The following is a 13,615-nucleotide window of genomic DNA, read 5'->3' as shown; positions in this document are numbered from 1 at the left end:
ATAGGAGACCTACTGGAAAATTCACACACATACCCTTAATCAAATCTTGTAGCTGTACCAGGGAGTGAAAACAACACGTCTTGGCCAAAACTATGTCTGTATGCACATACACACCTCAAGAGCGAGTGAGCTAATTTCAAGGAGATGAGTTAAGTGCAAAGCGTAAACACAGATCTATTAATGGAGCAGTGAGACAACTTCTAATCATAGGTATTAAGATTCTCTTTCATCTCTTCCTCCCTTTCTTTTCAATCCTCTGCTTCCTATATATGTGGTTTTTTCTCTAAAGGGGGAACTGGAATTTGTTGCAGGTAATTTTTAGTTCAAGGAAAAGTGTGAAATGAGTGATGTAAGTGTCACCAGAAAGCTCTAAGGTGAGAAGAGGTAATAAAGAAAAGAGAAACAGTGGGGGTTATTTTTTAAGAGTTTAAGGTTTTTGAAGACACTGAATTTTGGGGAAAGGCTGTAGCTCAATGGCGGAACATCTGCTTTGCACACTGAAGGTTCCAACTCTTGGCATCTCCAGGTAGGGCTTGGAATGCCTCCTATCTGAAACCCTGGAGAGCCACAATACTGAGCTATATGGTCTGACTTATTGGATGGCAGCTCTCTATGTTCTTATTTAAAATCAGCTCTGAAGGCCGGAGTCTTAATTTATTATTAGGCAAATGGTCATAGCTCAGTGGTAGAGCATCTGATTTGCATGCAGAAGGCCCTAGGTTCAATCCTTGACATCTCCAGGTAGGATTAGGAATGTCTTAAACTCTAGACCAGGAGTTCCCAATTAGGGGTCCAGGAAGTTCTCGGGGTTTGTGGAACGCACTAGGGGGCCTGCGGCCCCATCCCTTGCCTTCTCCCCAACTATTCTTTTGTCATTTTTGCATTGTAATATCACAAATTTTATGGTCTGTTTTAGCGCTGTGCAATTTTTCAATATATTGGCCAAAATCGGTTTTGAAATCACATCACGATAACGATTTTGATCCAGCAATACACAGCAATATAGCGCTCCTCGCGTGAGGGAAAGCAAAGCAGCCGATTTCAAGGCGCTGCCAATATTGCACAATGATCTCTGTCGAAAACACTGCTGATCTGAGCTGCCTTCCCTCATGCTGAGGGAGACCAGGGCAGCCGATTGCAAGGTGCTGCCTTCCCCTCACACTGACAGAGAACAGGGTAGCTGATCTCCCATACTTCAAGGCACTGTGGCACTACTTTCCCCTGGTGGAGCAGCTATTCTCAGTCAGCAGGAAAGCAGCAGTAGCAGCCACAGTGGACATGCAACTTTGCTGGCTGCCACAACTGGCTGCCCTAGCTTGATGGTCCCCCATCCCCATCGCCTTCCCCTCAAACCATGTGCTGGAGTGACTCCGCTTTCTCTCCTCCCCCCACCCATTTGATGTCCGCAGCTGCTCCTTCCCTCACCCCCACGCCTGATCTCCAATTTCAGACACAAGGAACTAACTCAAGGAGCTTGAACTTAGTCCAGTAGCAAACTGGCAACCAGTGCAGCTCTCTCAGCTGGCAAGTAACATGTGACCAGTAGCTTGCTTCTGTGAGCTGCCTGGCCATCACATTCTGCTATAACTGCAACTTCTGGATCACATACAAGGGTAGCCTCATGCGAAATGCATTGTGTACCCAACAGCGTTTCAATAGGAACAATGAATTCCTCTTGGTAGGACAGGGATAGGGAGCTGGATCTGCCCAGTGGGTCAGATTCTTATCTCCCGAACCCCTTGCAGGCAAAGTTTGACATCATTTAAGGTCAGATTACATTTTTTTTTGGTGGGGGGGGGGGTTGCCTTCAGAGATATTGTGGAGCATGCTTCAAGGGGATCCACAAAACTCCACAATCAGCTGATGCATCTTATTAATTAGTGAGCCAGCGTGTTGTAGTGGTTAAGAGCAGTGGACTCGTAATCTGGTGAACCGGGTTCGATTCCCCGCTTCTCCACATGCAGCGGCTGGGTGACCTTGGGCTAGTCACACTTCTCTGAAGTCTCTCAGCCCCACTCACCTCACAGAGTGTTTGTTGTGGGGGAGGAAGGGAAAGGAGGTTGTTAACCGCTTTGAGACTCCTTAGGGTAGTGATAAATGAGGATATCAAATCCAAACTCCTCCTCCTCCTCTTCTTCTTAGTATTGCTTGGTTTAACACACACAAGAATACATATGCAAGAGTTGGCTCATGGATGCTCACCTCACAACCCTTGATGCAGTGGATCAGTGCAGGATGAGGATACCACTTGAGTTCAGCGGTGCAGACAACGTTCTAGATGGAGGAAAGGAAGCATGGAGACATTAGGAACAGAAGGAACTGTCTTATATCAAGTCAGACTCACTGGTCTATCTAGCTCATTACAGCTATGGGCAAAACTTTAAAAAGCTCACAACTGTGCCCCAAACCATGTCCGGATTTTCACTTTTTAAATATGGCAACCCTGTTCCTGGAGATTGAATCTGCGGTGGTCTGCATACAAAGCAGGTGCTCTATCAACTGAGCTACAGCCACAGATGGCACAGCACATTTCGTTAGGGTGTGTGTGCACCCTGGGATTTTTTTAAGTGCAAACATTTATTGAGTACATACTCATACTAATACAGGACATCATTTTTATTCATCAGAGTAAAAAGACTAAAACTTAATGAAACTTAAAAATAAATAAATCAACAACTAAACTTTACTTTTTTAAAAAATGCAAACTTTAAAAATGAGACACAAAAGCCATTTTTTGCTGTACTGATAAAAAGGTGTACACAAAAATATAGTCCATTTCATGATCTTTATCTTTAACCATATGATGAGTGGGAGAATATGAAATCCTTCCTAGGCTTGAGTGACTGAAGAGCTCTGTGAAAGTCAAAGCTCTTGTGTATGCCATAGCTGCATTCATGGAACATTTGAAAATCACCTTGAGGCAAACATAAAATGTGAATTATTATCATCATCATCATCATCATCATCATCATCTGTCAGGCTAGACTGTTCAGCTGATGTATCAGAATGAATAAACTGGAATACATGTTAATTGACTAAAGAAGTCAATTAACTGGGCAACATTATGGTAGGGGAGGAACTCCCAATTTGAATAAAAGGGTCATCTGAGAAGAAGGTTCCCCTCCTGTGTGTGAAAAAATTGGGGCACCATGTTTAAGAGGATGCTTCCTGTGACACACATGTGCATCACCTAAAAAAGAAGGAATGCTTTTCTAAAGTTAGCACTACTTTTCATTATATGCAAATTGATGTAGATTGATGTAGTGTTGTCCAGTGGCATAGGAAGGGGGGGCGGACCACCCCGGGTGCCCTCACTTAGGGGTATGACATTCGGTGTGCCACCTGCCCACGACTCCCAAGCCTACCCCGAGCCATCAGGGTAAGGGGGGGGGAGAGCTGCGTCGCTTTGCTGGCGGCATTCCCCGATTCCCCTTTCATTTTGACAGCTTGGGGGAAGCTTGGGAGTTGCAGGCTGGCATGCCAAATGTCTGTCATGGGTGGTTTGCTCCATCCCTGTGAGCAGCTCGTTCCGCCCCCGGCTGCAGGGCTTGCATGCCGCTCCAGGCACTCGAGCGGCTATCCCGTGCCTGGAAGGGCACCCTCCATGCCATGCCCCCCTCAGGAGCGCACCCGCCCTGGGCAGCGGTGGCATATGCTCCACCGCTGGTGTTGTCTCTAAGGTTAGTTCTTCTTAGAGTAGATTAACTGAAATTGATGGGCATAGCTAATATGATGTTCAAGACATAAGGCAGTAAAATCCTGTTATCGTCTCTCCCCATTCTTATCTGTAAAAATATGTAATATGTAAGTAAGTAAGTAAGTAAGTAAGTAAGTAAGTAAGTAGTACCTCTACTTCTGTGCCCCTCTTGTTATGTATCCTTCAGGATACGCAAGCGGCAAACCCGGAAGTATATTTCCAGATTTTTCCATGAACACATGTGCAGAAGCGCTCTATCATGCTGTGTGTGCACGCAGAACAGGCACCTCCAGTTGCAGAAACCTCAGGATCTGACCAGAGCTCTGGAACGAATCCCGTCTTATTAGTACAGGTAGTAAAGGTAAAGGTACCCCTGCCCGTACGGGCCGGTCTTGCCAGACTCTAGGGTTGTGCGCTCATCTCACTTAAGAGGCCGGGGGCCAGCGCTGTCCAGAGACACTTCCGGGTCACGTGGCCAGCATGATGAAACTGCTCTGATGAGCCTGCACCAGCGCAGCACACGGAAACGCCGTTTACCTTCCCGCTATAAAGCGGTACCTATTTATCTACTTGCACTTAGGAGTGCTTTCGAACTGCTAGGTGGGCAGGAGCTGGGACCGAACGACGGGAGCTCACCCCGCCACGGGGATTCGAACTGCCGACCATGCGATCGGCAAGTCCTAGGCACTGAGGTTTTACCCACAGCGCCACCCGTGTATTAGTACAGGTACCACTGTACTAATAATGTGCTGTTGTTTCGTGACAGCCAAAATCAGCTGCCTGAGGTCACGACTTCCCTCTGCCTAATGATAGGGCTGCTCCTATACCTGAAGATCACTCACTAGAAAAACCTAACATGCCTCGGAGGGTATTGTAATGTTCACCACCACCCCTGGGGTGGGTGGGGAGGGACAATTAAAGGAACTGAGCACTCATCTAGAGCTTCTGAGTCACTCTATTTTTTGTTCTTCTCCAGGGCCTGATGAGCTGCATCCAAGGGTACTAAAGGAGCTTGTGGGTGTAATTTCAGAGCCTTTGTCTATGATCTTTGAAAATTCTTGGAGAACAGATTGAACCGGGGAGAACAGAATGAACTTTGCATCTGCATGCAAAGCAGATGATCTACCATGATCTACTGCTCAGCTATGGCATTTTCCTTAAGAGACAGTAATGTAGAAAGCTGACTTTCATGGAGTCAGACAATTGGTCCACCTAGCTCAGTACAGTCTACGCTGGCTAACAGAATTTCATACACTTGACATTCCCAGACCTACCAGGAGATGCCAGGGAACGAACCTGTGGTGACTTCTGCAAAGTGGATGCTCCTCCACTGAGCAACAGGATACTGAGAGACAGGATACCATTTTATCAAGCTATTTCATGGCAACACACTGGTGGCATTTATTTAGCATGTGTTCAGCCTCATCTGGTTTTTACGAAAAGTGTGGTGGTCTATGCACACACACATACATTACCCTTTCCCCCCTGCTAATTCTGAAGGCTAATTTAATCTGTCTGTGGGGAAACCTTGGTGTGTTTTTACAGTTTCGGTCATTTGAGGCTTACCTGGTATGTGCTAGAAAAAGGACTTTTATACTATCTGCACAGGGCTGTTTATCTTTCCGATGCACTCGGATTTTCCACTATTACTCAGGGCCCAGATTGCTCCACCTGTCTTGCAACAGGCCTGGTCTGTGTGAAATGGAAGGGAAAGGAGTCTGGGGAAGGCCGGGCAGGGGGGCGGGGAGGAGGAGAGCCCCGTGCTGTTTATTTGCTGAGTGAGCGAGAAGACTGCAAAATTCAGCAGGGGCCCCCCTTTCTTGGGTCAGATGCCTTCCCAATCGAGTCCTTGACAACCCTCTGGAAACTGAAGGGCTGGTGCTTGCCACAAACAGGAAGATAGTATTTCATTTCATTTCAATCTCTTATTTACCGCAAGATGAGGAATAGAGGAGCATGTTCTTATTTTTAATATTTGGAAAGATTGATGAAGTCATCAAGATGGGCCTCAGGATAATGAGAAGCGGGAAAAGCAACAGATTCTATTCCCCTGAACCCTGAGGGCAAACGAGCTTAGAGGTGCCAATAATTCCTCTCATCTTATCTGGTGGGTGGTGTTGCGGCCAGAGCATGGGCCCTGCAGTGAACTGGTGAGGGGGGGGCGGGGTTTAACTGACTGCCTACTGGCGATTGACCTGAGCCCGCAGGTCTTGGGTGGGCTTTCCCTGGGGGCAGGCCCAGCCAGCCAATCAGCACCACCTGGGCCTGCTCCCAGGAGGGGCGGTATAAACTGTGGCCCAGCCTGGCAGTCCCTTCTTCTGCCGGATCTCCCTCCCTCTAATTTTGTTGCAATTCATACTATGACCTTGCTATGGATCATGTTGGCTGCCATATTGGGGCCATGCAGGAATTTTTTCCACTTGGCAAATTGGCACTGGCCATTTGGTTTGCCTACCTCGTAGCAATCATTACAACTTCGTGAGGTTAGGTGCTGGGGAAGCCTTGGTTTTGGCTGGAGGGGAGGTTGTAGCCTCTGCTTGCCCTTCCTTGGTTAATGGTATCCAGTTAAAGGGATCCATGGGGAGTGGCTTCTGTCTGACACCCAGGCAGGGGCTAGGGCTATGACACTCCTCCAACAGAGACCCCTTGGGGATACCCCAATCTTATGCAGGTCATAGAGCCCCCTAGTGGAGATTTACCCTTAGATGCTGTCCCAGGCTGGAGTGATATAATTTGGCTTCACCCGATGCCTATGCCAAACAGTTCACAACTGTAACTGATTGTGACCTATTGGAACCCATAAAACTATATGCTGTTGTCTCATTTGGTTATCCACCCCTTAGGGATCTGCGGAGTCTGGGAGACTTGGCACACAAGGGAGAAGAAGATAGCAAGACTTTCTCTTCCATGCAGTCAAAAACATCCCTAATAGAGTGGCATTTCCAGGCATCCTCTTTGACAAAAGCAGAGAAGGAGGCTAGTGTGGCACAGGGGTAATTTCCACTCAGCCTGAAACGCACTGGGTGATCTTGGACCAGTTCATTATCAACCTAACCTACCTCGTGTACACCGCTTAGAGATTTTTGACGTATGAAACGATTCAGAAATGCTTTTAAAATAAACAAGATTACAGCCTTAAAGTTTTTCCAAGTGGAAAGAATGACTGTTGCTATTCTTCCTCTTAATAATATTTATTTGAAGACAGCAATACCAAGTCCTTGTGCTAACAGCAGCAGCAGCTGCAAGGCAAATGTGTGTCAGCTGCAGCAAATGCCAGTGTGTTACATTTGGCCCCAACCTGGTTTCAATTCCAGAGGGAAAGTTTTCAAGGTGGTAACAGGCATCGTAAAAGTCTAATGGCCCTGTCTTATATAACACTCACTCTCAGCTGGCTAACCAGTGGCTGTGGCACTGCAAATGACCCCCATACACTGCTTTCTGGCCACTGGTGTTGTCTACAAGACACACCTATGTCATACAGGTGCTATGGGTGTCCTCCAACACCCAACACTTACAGCTGCCTTCAATTTTACACCTGCAATCTAGCCCATATTTCCTTGTGGCCATCCCTACCATTGTATTTGTTAAACCTGTGCTGTGAGTTTTGGGCATTCTGTCTCTCAGAGGTAGGCATATAAAGGAAGATAGCTGCACACTGTTTCGGTGACCTGCTACAGAAGATCTTCAATTGAATTCTAGTGGTTTGGGAAATGTATTCCTTTCATAAAGGCCTCAATTTATGCTTGCTGTGGGAGTGGGGGAGTGCAAGCTTGTAGGTGATTGTAGCAACCCAGTGATCTTAATCCCTAGATGAGAAATGTTACAGTCCATGTTACAGGCAAATGAGGTGAGGACAGTAAGGGTAAAGGACATTTTCCTCCTTCATCATCTAAACAAATCTGAATTAGGGCTGAACATAAACAACTTGCTTCACTCCACGATCATTTCCTAGAGTGTTGTAAAGCACTATTCATTTTTAGCTGTTTTCAACACTCATTTCCAGCATAGGCGTGTTATTCCAGTCATCTTCTTTGTTTACATTGCCATCTTCACCCTCACTGTCCTAACTTGCACTATTTCATTCCATTGCCTGTGGAAGCCCATTTGAATGCCTCAATATCACTATCCAACATCTGGTGTGGCAGCATCATAGAAACACTTGTAGATAAAAGCTTAGTTTGCATGTAACACTAAACCATGGTTAAACATAGTTAAATCATAGTTAAGTTGATGTGTCTGGCGGATGATCACTTAAACCTTGTTTTATTACATAATAGTTAAAAGCACCAGTGAGAGCAGATGAGACATGAGAGTGGTTTGAATTTTTTGTCACTCTTCACTTAAGTTAAAATTAAAGAGGTCTGGATTTGTACAAAATGCAAAGCTATAACTATGGTTTATAAATGAATTATAAACCTTGGTTAGTGGACAACCTTCAAGTTTTTAACGCTTGATGTTTAGCTCTGTTTTCATTTTACAGTGGTACCTCTGGATACGAACAGGATCCGTTCCGGAGCCCTGTTCACATCCTGAAGTAAACGTAAGATGCAACTGCGTGTCTGTGCATGCACGGGTCACATTTTGCCGCTTCTGTGCATGCGCGTGACATCATTTTGAGCATCTGCGCATGTGTGAGCAGCAAAACCCGGAAGTAATGCGCTCCCATTACTTCTGGGTCGCCGTGGAGTGCAACCCAAAAATATTCATCCCGAAACTACTTCAACCTGAAGTATGACTGTATGTTGGAAGCTGCCCAAGAGTGGCAGGAGCAATCCAGTCAGATGAGCGAGATACAAGCAAGCAAGCAAGCAAACAAACAAACCATAGTTTAAAAACCATAGTTAAGCTGCTGGGCTGGGCTAACACATAACGCTAAACCATGGTTTAGATTTTGTGTGAACTAGGTCATATTTTGGTGGATTGTCACAGCCAACTGGATTGAACCGCTATGTGGGCAATGAAGTTGAGGATAATGAGGGCAATGAATGGCAAATGAGGGCAAGAAGGAGGAGCAGCCAGAGGGAGAAAGGGATTCTGAAGAGCATTGAAACAGTGCAAATCTTCAGCCAAGGGAGCACCCTATCAGTGATTTGTCCAGCTGCATTGAACATGTGACTTTTGAAATAAATGATCAAAATTAAGGAATAGTCATCACACCCCTAACCTGAATTGATTTTCTGCATGCCTCTTCCCATTGAGGGTGAGAGTGACTTGTATTTTTTCCTCCTTTTTTTGGTCTGTATTCCTGGAATACTTCAGCCTTTCTCTCTGTCACCTCCCCGCAATCTGGGCCGCTTTCCCCTTTTTACTACCAGTTATTTCCCCTCCTCTGGCTACCTAATGAGCCCTCCAGGGATATGTAGGTATAAAACTCGTTATGGCTTCTTTCAAGAAACGGCATCAATAAAGGAGGACAGAATGGGGAAGGAGGGGGGAGGGGAAAGCTACAACACTTTCAAGCCAGGATTTTTATTTCACAGTGAATTACAAAACCCAAAAACCAACCCCCCTGAAACCCCACTTGAAAGTCTATATGGTGAGAAAGAGCCTCTAAAATGTAGATAAGGAAGTTTCTAATGTGTTGTGTGGTGCAAAGAGTGACAGGAGGCCCTGTAAGTGGGGGTAGGCTGTTATTATTGTAGGCCACCCACTCTCTGGTCCTATTCTCTGCAAGAAATTGCCCCAATGGCCATGATAGATATGTAAATTCCAAATTTATCTTGAGGTCTGAGGTCGGTCATTCCTCCCTTCCTTTATTTTGTTTCCAAATCTGGATGCTCAAGGACTCTGTTCAGCCTGCTATTTTAAGAGGACCCACCTGATTTGGACTTCGCAGGCAAATGTACAAATCTGGAGCTAGTTCTCGTGTCAGTTTTTTACACACACACCCTTTTGCAATAGTTCTCAATTCAATAAATGTACCCGAGTGTGTACAAAACTGCATGCTTTAGATTAAAAAGCATATGAAAAATGCATACCTGAGGTAAAACGGTGTACAATTCAGCCCAGAAAAAGTGCAAAAATAATGGGAATTTTTATGTGTTTAAAAGATAAATAAATCATAGACTAATGGGGAAGCAGGGAGCAGATTTATGGATTAACAGAAGTGAATGGCATGGACCAGAAATAGACTGCGAATGCTCTATCCCTATCTTCAGAACAGCCAATTCAATGACAAGGTTTTTGAGTTAGCAATCTTAGAAAATGTGCAATCTGAAAGAAACCTAGAGCCCTCTGACATGGAATGTTGGAAGATCCAGGACAGATAAAAGAAAATACTTCTTCGCAGAGTGCCTAGTTAGACTATGGAACTCGCTGCCACAGGAGGCAGTGATGGCAACAAGCCTAAATGACTTTTTTAAAAGATTAGATAAATGCATGGAGAGGGGTATCAATGACTACTAAACATGTTGGCCATGCTCTGCCTCTACAGTTGGAGGAACAATGCTTCTGAATAGCAGTTGCTGGAAATTGCAGGAGCCAAGAGTTCACTTGTGCTCAGGTCCTGCTTGTGGGCTTTCTTCCCATAGAGGCATCTGGTTTGTCACTGTGGGAAAGGGGTGACAAAAGGGATGGACCATTGACTTGACCCAGCAGGCTCTTCTTATGTTCTTAAGATAAACGAAGCCTGAGAATTTGGACTTCTGGGAGAAGTGGAAGGTGATAGGTGATCGAAACTCAGCATTCGACCTGACCTGATTACAGTCAGTTTAGATGGCACAGACTACTGAATGAACATTCATCCTGAGTTGTTTGCAAGGAGACTAGGTAGCATTGTAGGAAGATTAGATGATAGCCAAGAGCCACCCAACCCTCCCAGTGCTTTTCCCTATCACTGACCTTTCGGATTGCAAAAAATCCTTTCTCCTCCGGAAATACAAATCAGCTATAATTGTGCAGCCTGAATTTGCTGGCATGTGACTGACCCCTACCTGAAAGCAAGTCACTGCTTGAATGTGGCTAATAATACTAATAATAATTTATATGCCGCCCATCTGACTGATTTGCCCCAACTGCTCTGGGCAACAACTTAAAACATCAAACAAGGTAAAACATCAAACATTAAAAAGTTCTCTTCAGATATCTTCTAAAAGCCAGATAGTTCTTTATTTCCTTGACACTTCATGGGAGGGTATTCCACAGGGAGTGCATAACTACCAAGAAGGCCCTCTGTCTGGTTTGCTGTAACTTCACTTCTCACAGTGAGGGAACCACCAGAAGGACCTCAGAGCTGGAACTAAGTGTCCAGGCTGGATGATGGGGGGTGGAGATGCTCCTTCAGGCATACATGGCCAGAGCCGTTTAGGGCTTTCAAGGTAAGCACCAACATTTTGAATAGTGCTCGGAAACGTACTGCCTCTCCATCACATTTGTACACTTGCCCATAATACCATAAGGATAAGCATGTATGGCAAGCCCAGGATCATGCTTCCCTCACTGGGATCCCCTAGGTAACAAGTTTATAGAGCATTCATCCTGATTCGCATGCACAGTGCTTATGCAGTGGTCAAACTAGGTCCAGTCCTTAGTGACCATTTGTTCTGATGTGTGGATTGGCTATATGACAATGAACATAAATAATGACATACATATCCTCCCATTAGTCATTTGTCCAAGCCACACTTTCCTATGCTTTTCTCCATCACTTTCTGAACAAAAAAGGGAGTCCAGTTGTTGTTTTTTTAAGGTAGATTTCTTGCATGATGGCATGTTTTAATCCACCTTAAAAGTGCAAACCTAAAATTCTAGTATGCATTTTAATCCCTTCTATAAGATAACAGCAATCTGGAAGAACCCAGTGACCAACTAGAGTCATGAAGGCAACATGACATTGTGTCTGGTATTCAGGGGTAGGCTACCTATGAACTAGCAGCACCACTTTGTGCCAAAGATTGAGGGGACCCAATGTCACCTGTGTGCATGGTTGGCAGAAGGCCCACACTGTCAGTAGGAGGCTGGGCGTCACCCTGTAACCCAGCGCCCTGCACAGAGGGGATAGGCCAGGCAATGTACCGTGCCTCACCCCCCATTCTGCAGAATCCTGCCCATGCTGTTGGGAGGCAGCCGTGTGCCAGAACACCCCATGGTTGGGAGCAGGCTGGGTGCCATGCCACACAACATGTGCCCTGCACATGAGGATGGGGTGGGCCCCCTACCCTAAGATATTGAACAGCTAAGCCTCATGAGTCAGTACCCCTGCTCTGAACATCAAGCTTCTGTTTATTATCCTGGCCATTGCTGATTGATGGTCTTCTCCCTGACCATGAATTTGCCCAGTTCCGCTTTCAAGACAGTCTGCTGGGTTTGTTGCAACCAAACCTACCTAGGAAGCCCATGAGGGGGTCAATGTTCCACGACAACCTATCCATCAAATCACACTTGGGACTATCCACTGACCTTCACTCTTGGAGGGTTCATCCAGTGCTGGATGTCTTGTAATGTCTCATTGGCACGCAACAGGATGGGCTCACTAGGATGGTCTGGGCACAAGATGGTACACTCAGCTCCTTCAAAAAGGAAAAAAGGAAGATTGGGGAGGGGAGGCCCCATTATATATTTATTTTTTAAATAAATATGATTACACTTGATTGTAAAAGAAACCTCTATGCAGTATTCAACCCCCAAGCAGTTTATTAATCACCCATTCATTGCACACAACATTTTATGCCACTTACTCCAAAAATATTTCTATGTGATTTACATAAAATTGCATAAAATGCTCATTTAAAATAGCAATAAAAGCCGACTTTACGAATATAATAAAATTATCAAAATATAGATACAAATCAACAGAATTTAAAAACAAATGTGCATAATAAAATGTATGGGGAGGCTCACCTAAATAACAACAAAAAGGCTTTCGGCAAGTGAAGAAAGCATTATAACAAAGGCTTGGCCTAAATATCAATAGGCAGGGAATTTCAGAGAATAGATGCTGCCAGATCTTCCAGCTCAGACAAGACAGAGGAGATGGTTCATACACACGGGCCATTAGCACCAAACACACTTGGGGAACCACTGGGCTCCACACACCCATCCCCACTGACACTTTCTGCTACCTCCCATGCCGGAAGACTGGATTTGTGATTTAACCACATGCCCAGCAGATGAGTGACCATGTCAGAGGCCTTTTCCTTTAAGGATTTCCATTCTCCAGCAAGGGCAATCAGGCTGAATGACTATACAACAGCTCAACCTGCAACCAGCCCTTGTTGGAGAAGGTTGCCTCTTCCTTGGTACCTGTCCAGGGTTCTGAAGGGCTTGGCATTGGCCACGCTCTTTCCGGAGTGGATGCAAATGCCTTGCCCCTCAGTCCCCTGCACTGGCTGGCTGCTATGGACCCCTGCCTGCCTCCTCTTCTGAGAGCCAGTGTGGTGTAGTGGTTAAGAGCAGTGGACTCGTAATCTGGTGAACCGGGTTGGCTTCCCCGCTCCTCCACATGCAGCTGCTGGGTGACCTGGTCTCTCAGCTTCACTCACCTCACAGAGTGTTTGTTGTGGGGAAGGAAGGGAAAGGAGAATGTTAGCTGCTTTGAGACTCCTGAGGGTAGTGATAAAGTGGGATATCAAATCCAAACAACCCTCCTCCTCCTCCTCCTCCTCCTCCTCCTTCTGCACTCCAGCTTGGCTTCTCCTCATCAGGACTTGATGCAGATCACTTGTACCCAATTTCATAAATTGAAAGCCAGAAGCAAGGCTACTGCACAAACAGGCAAGTTTCCCATATACAGTATGATGCTGGATAGCTCACTTTCTATGAGTACAGTGGTACCTCTAGTTGCATTCCGCTCTTCTTGTTATGGACTTTCAGCTTACAAACGCAGAAAACCCGGAAGTGTTTACTTCTGGGTTCTCCACGTGCGCATGCGCAGAAGCAATCTGCGCTCTTCACACATGCACAAAAGCGCTCAACTGTGCT

At 45.7% G+C, this 13,615-nt stretch overlaps 1 protein-coding gene across 1 annotated transcript in view; it reads right to left on the bottom strand.

The window, feature by feature from the left end:
- PAPPA (pappalysin 1) overlaps nt 1-13,615 on the bottom strand; it is a 231,910-nt gene that overhangs the window by 17,928 nt on the left and 200,367 nt on the right. Inside the window, exons 19-20 of the mRNA XM_083485697.1 lie at nt 12,095-12,204; nt 2,203-2,274 (exon numbers count right to left, since the gene is read on the bottom strand). Coding sequence (XP_083341823.1) covers nt 2,203-2,274; nt 12,095-12,204 — 182 coding nt within the window. The remainder of the gene's footprint in view (nt 1-2,202; nt 2,275-12,094; nt 12,205-13,615) is intronic.

This window comes from Podarcis liolepis (genome assembly GCF_965112155.1).
Source record: "Podarcis liolepis genome assembly, chromosome: Z".
In the NCBI taxonomy this organism is placed as follows: Eukaryota; Metazoa; Chordata; class Lepidosauria; order Squamata; family Lacertidae; genus Podarcis; species Podarcis liolepis.
Note: the sequence above shows the minus strand (reverse complement) of the source record. Positions and strands in the feature narration are given on the sequence as shown.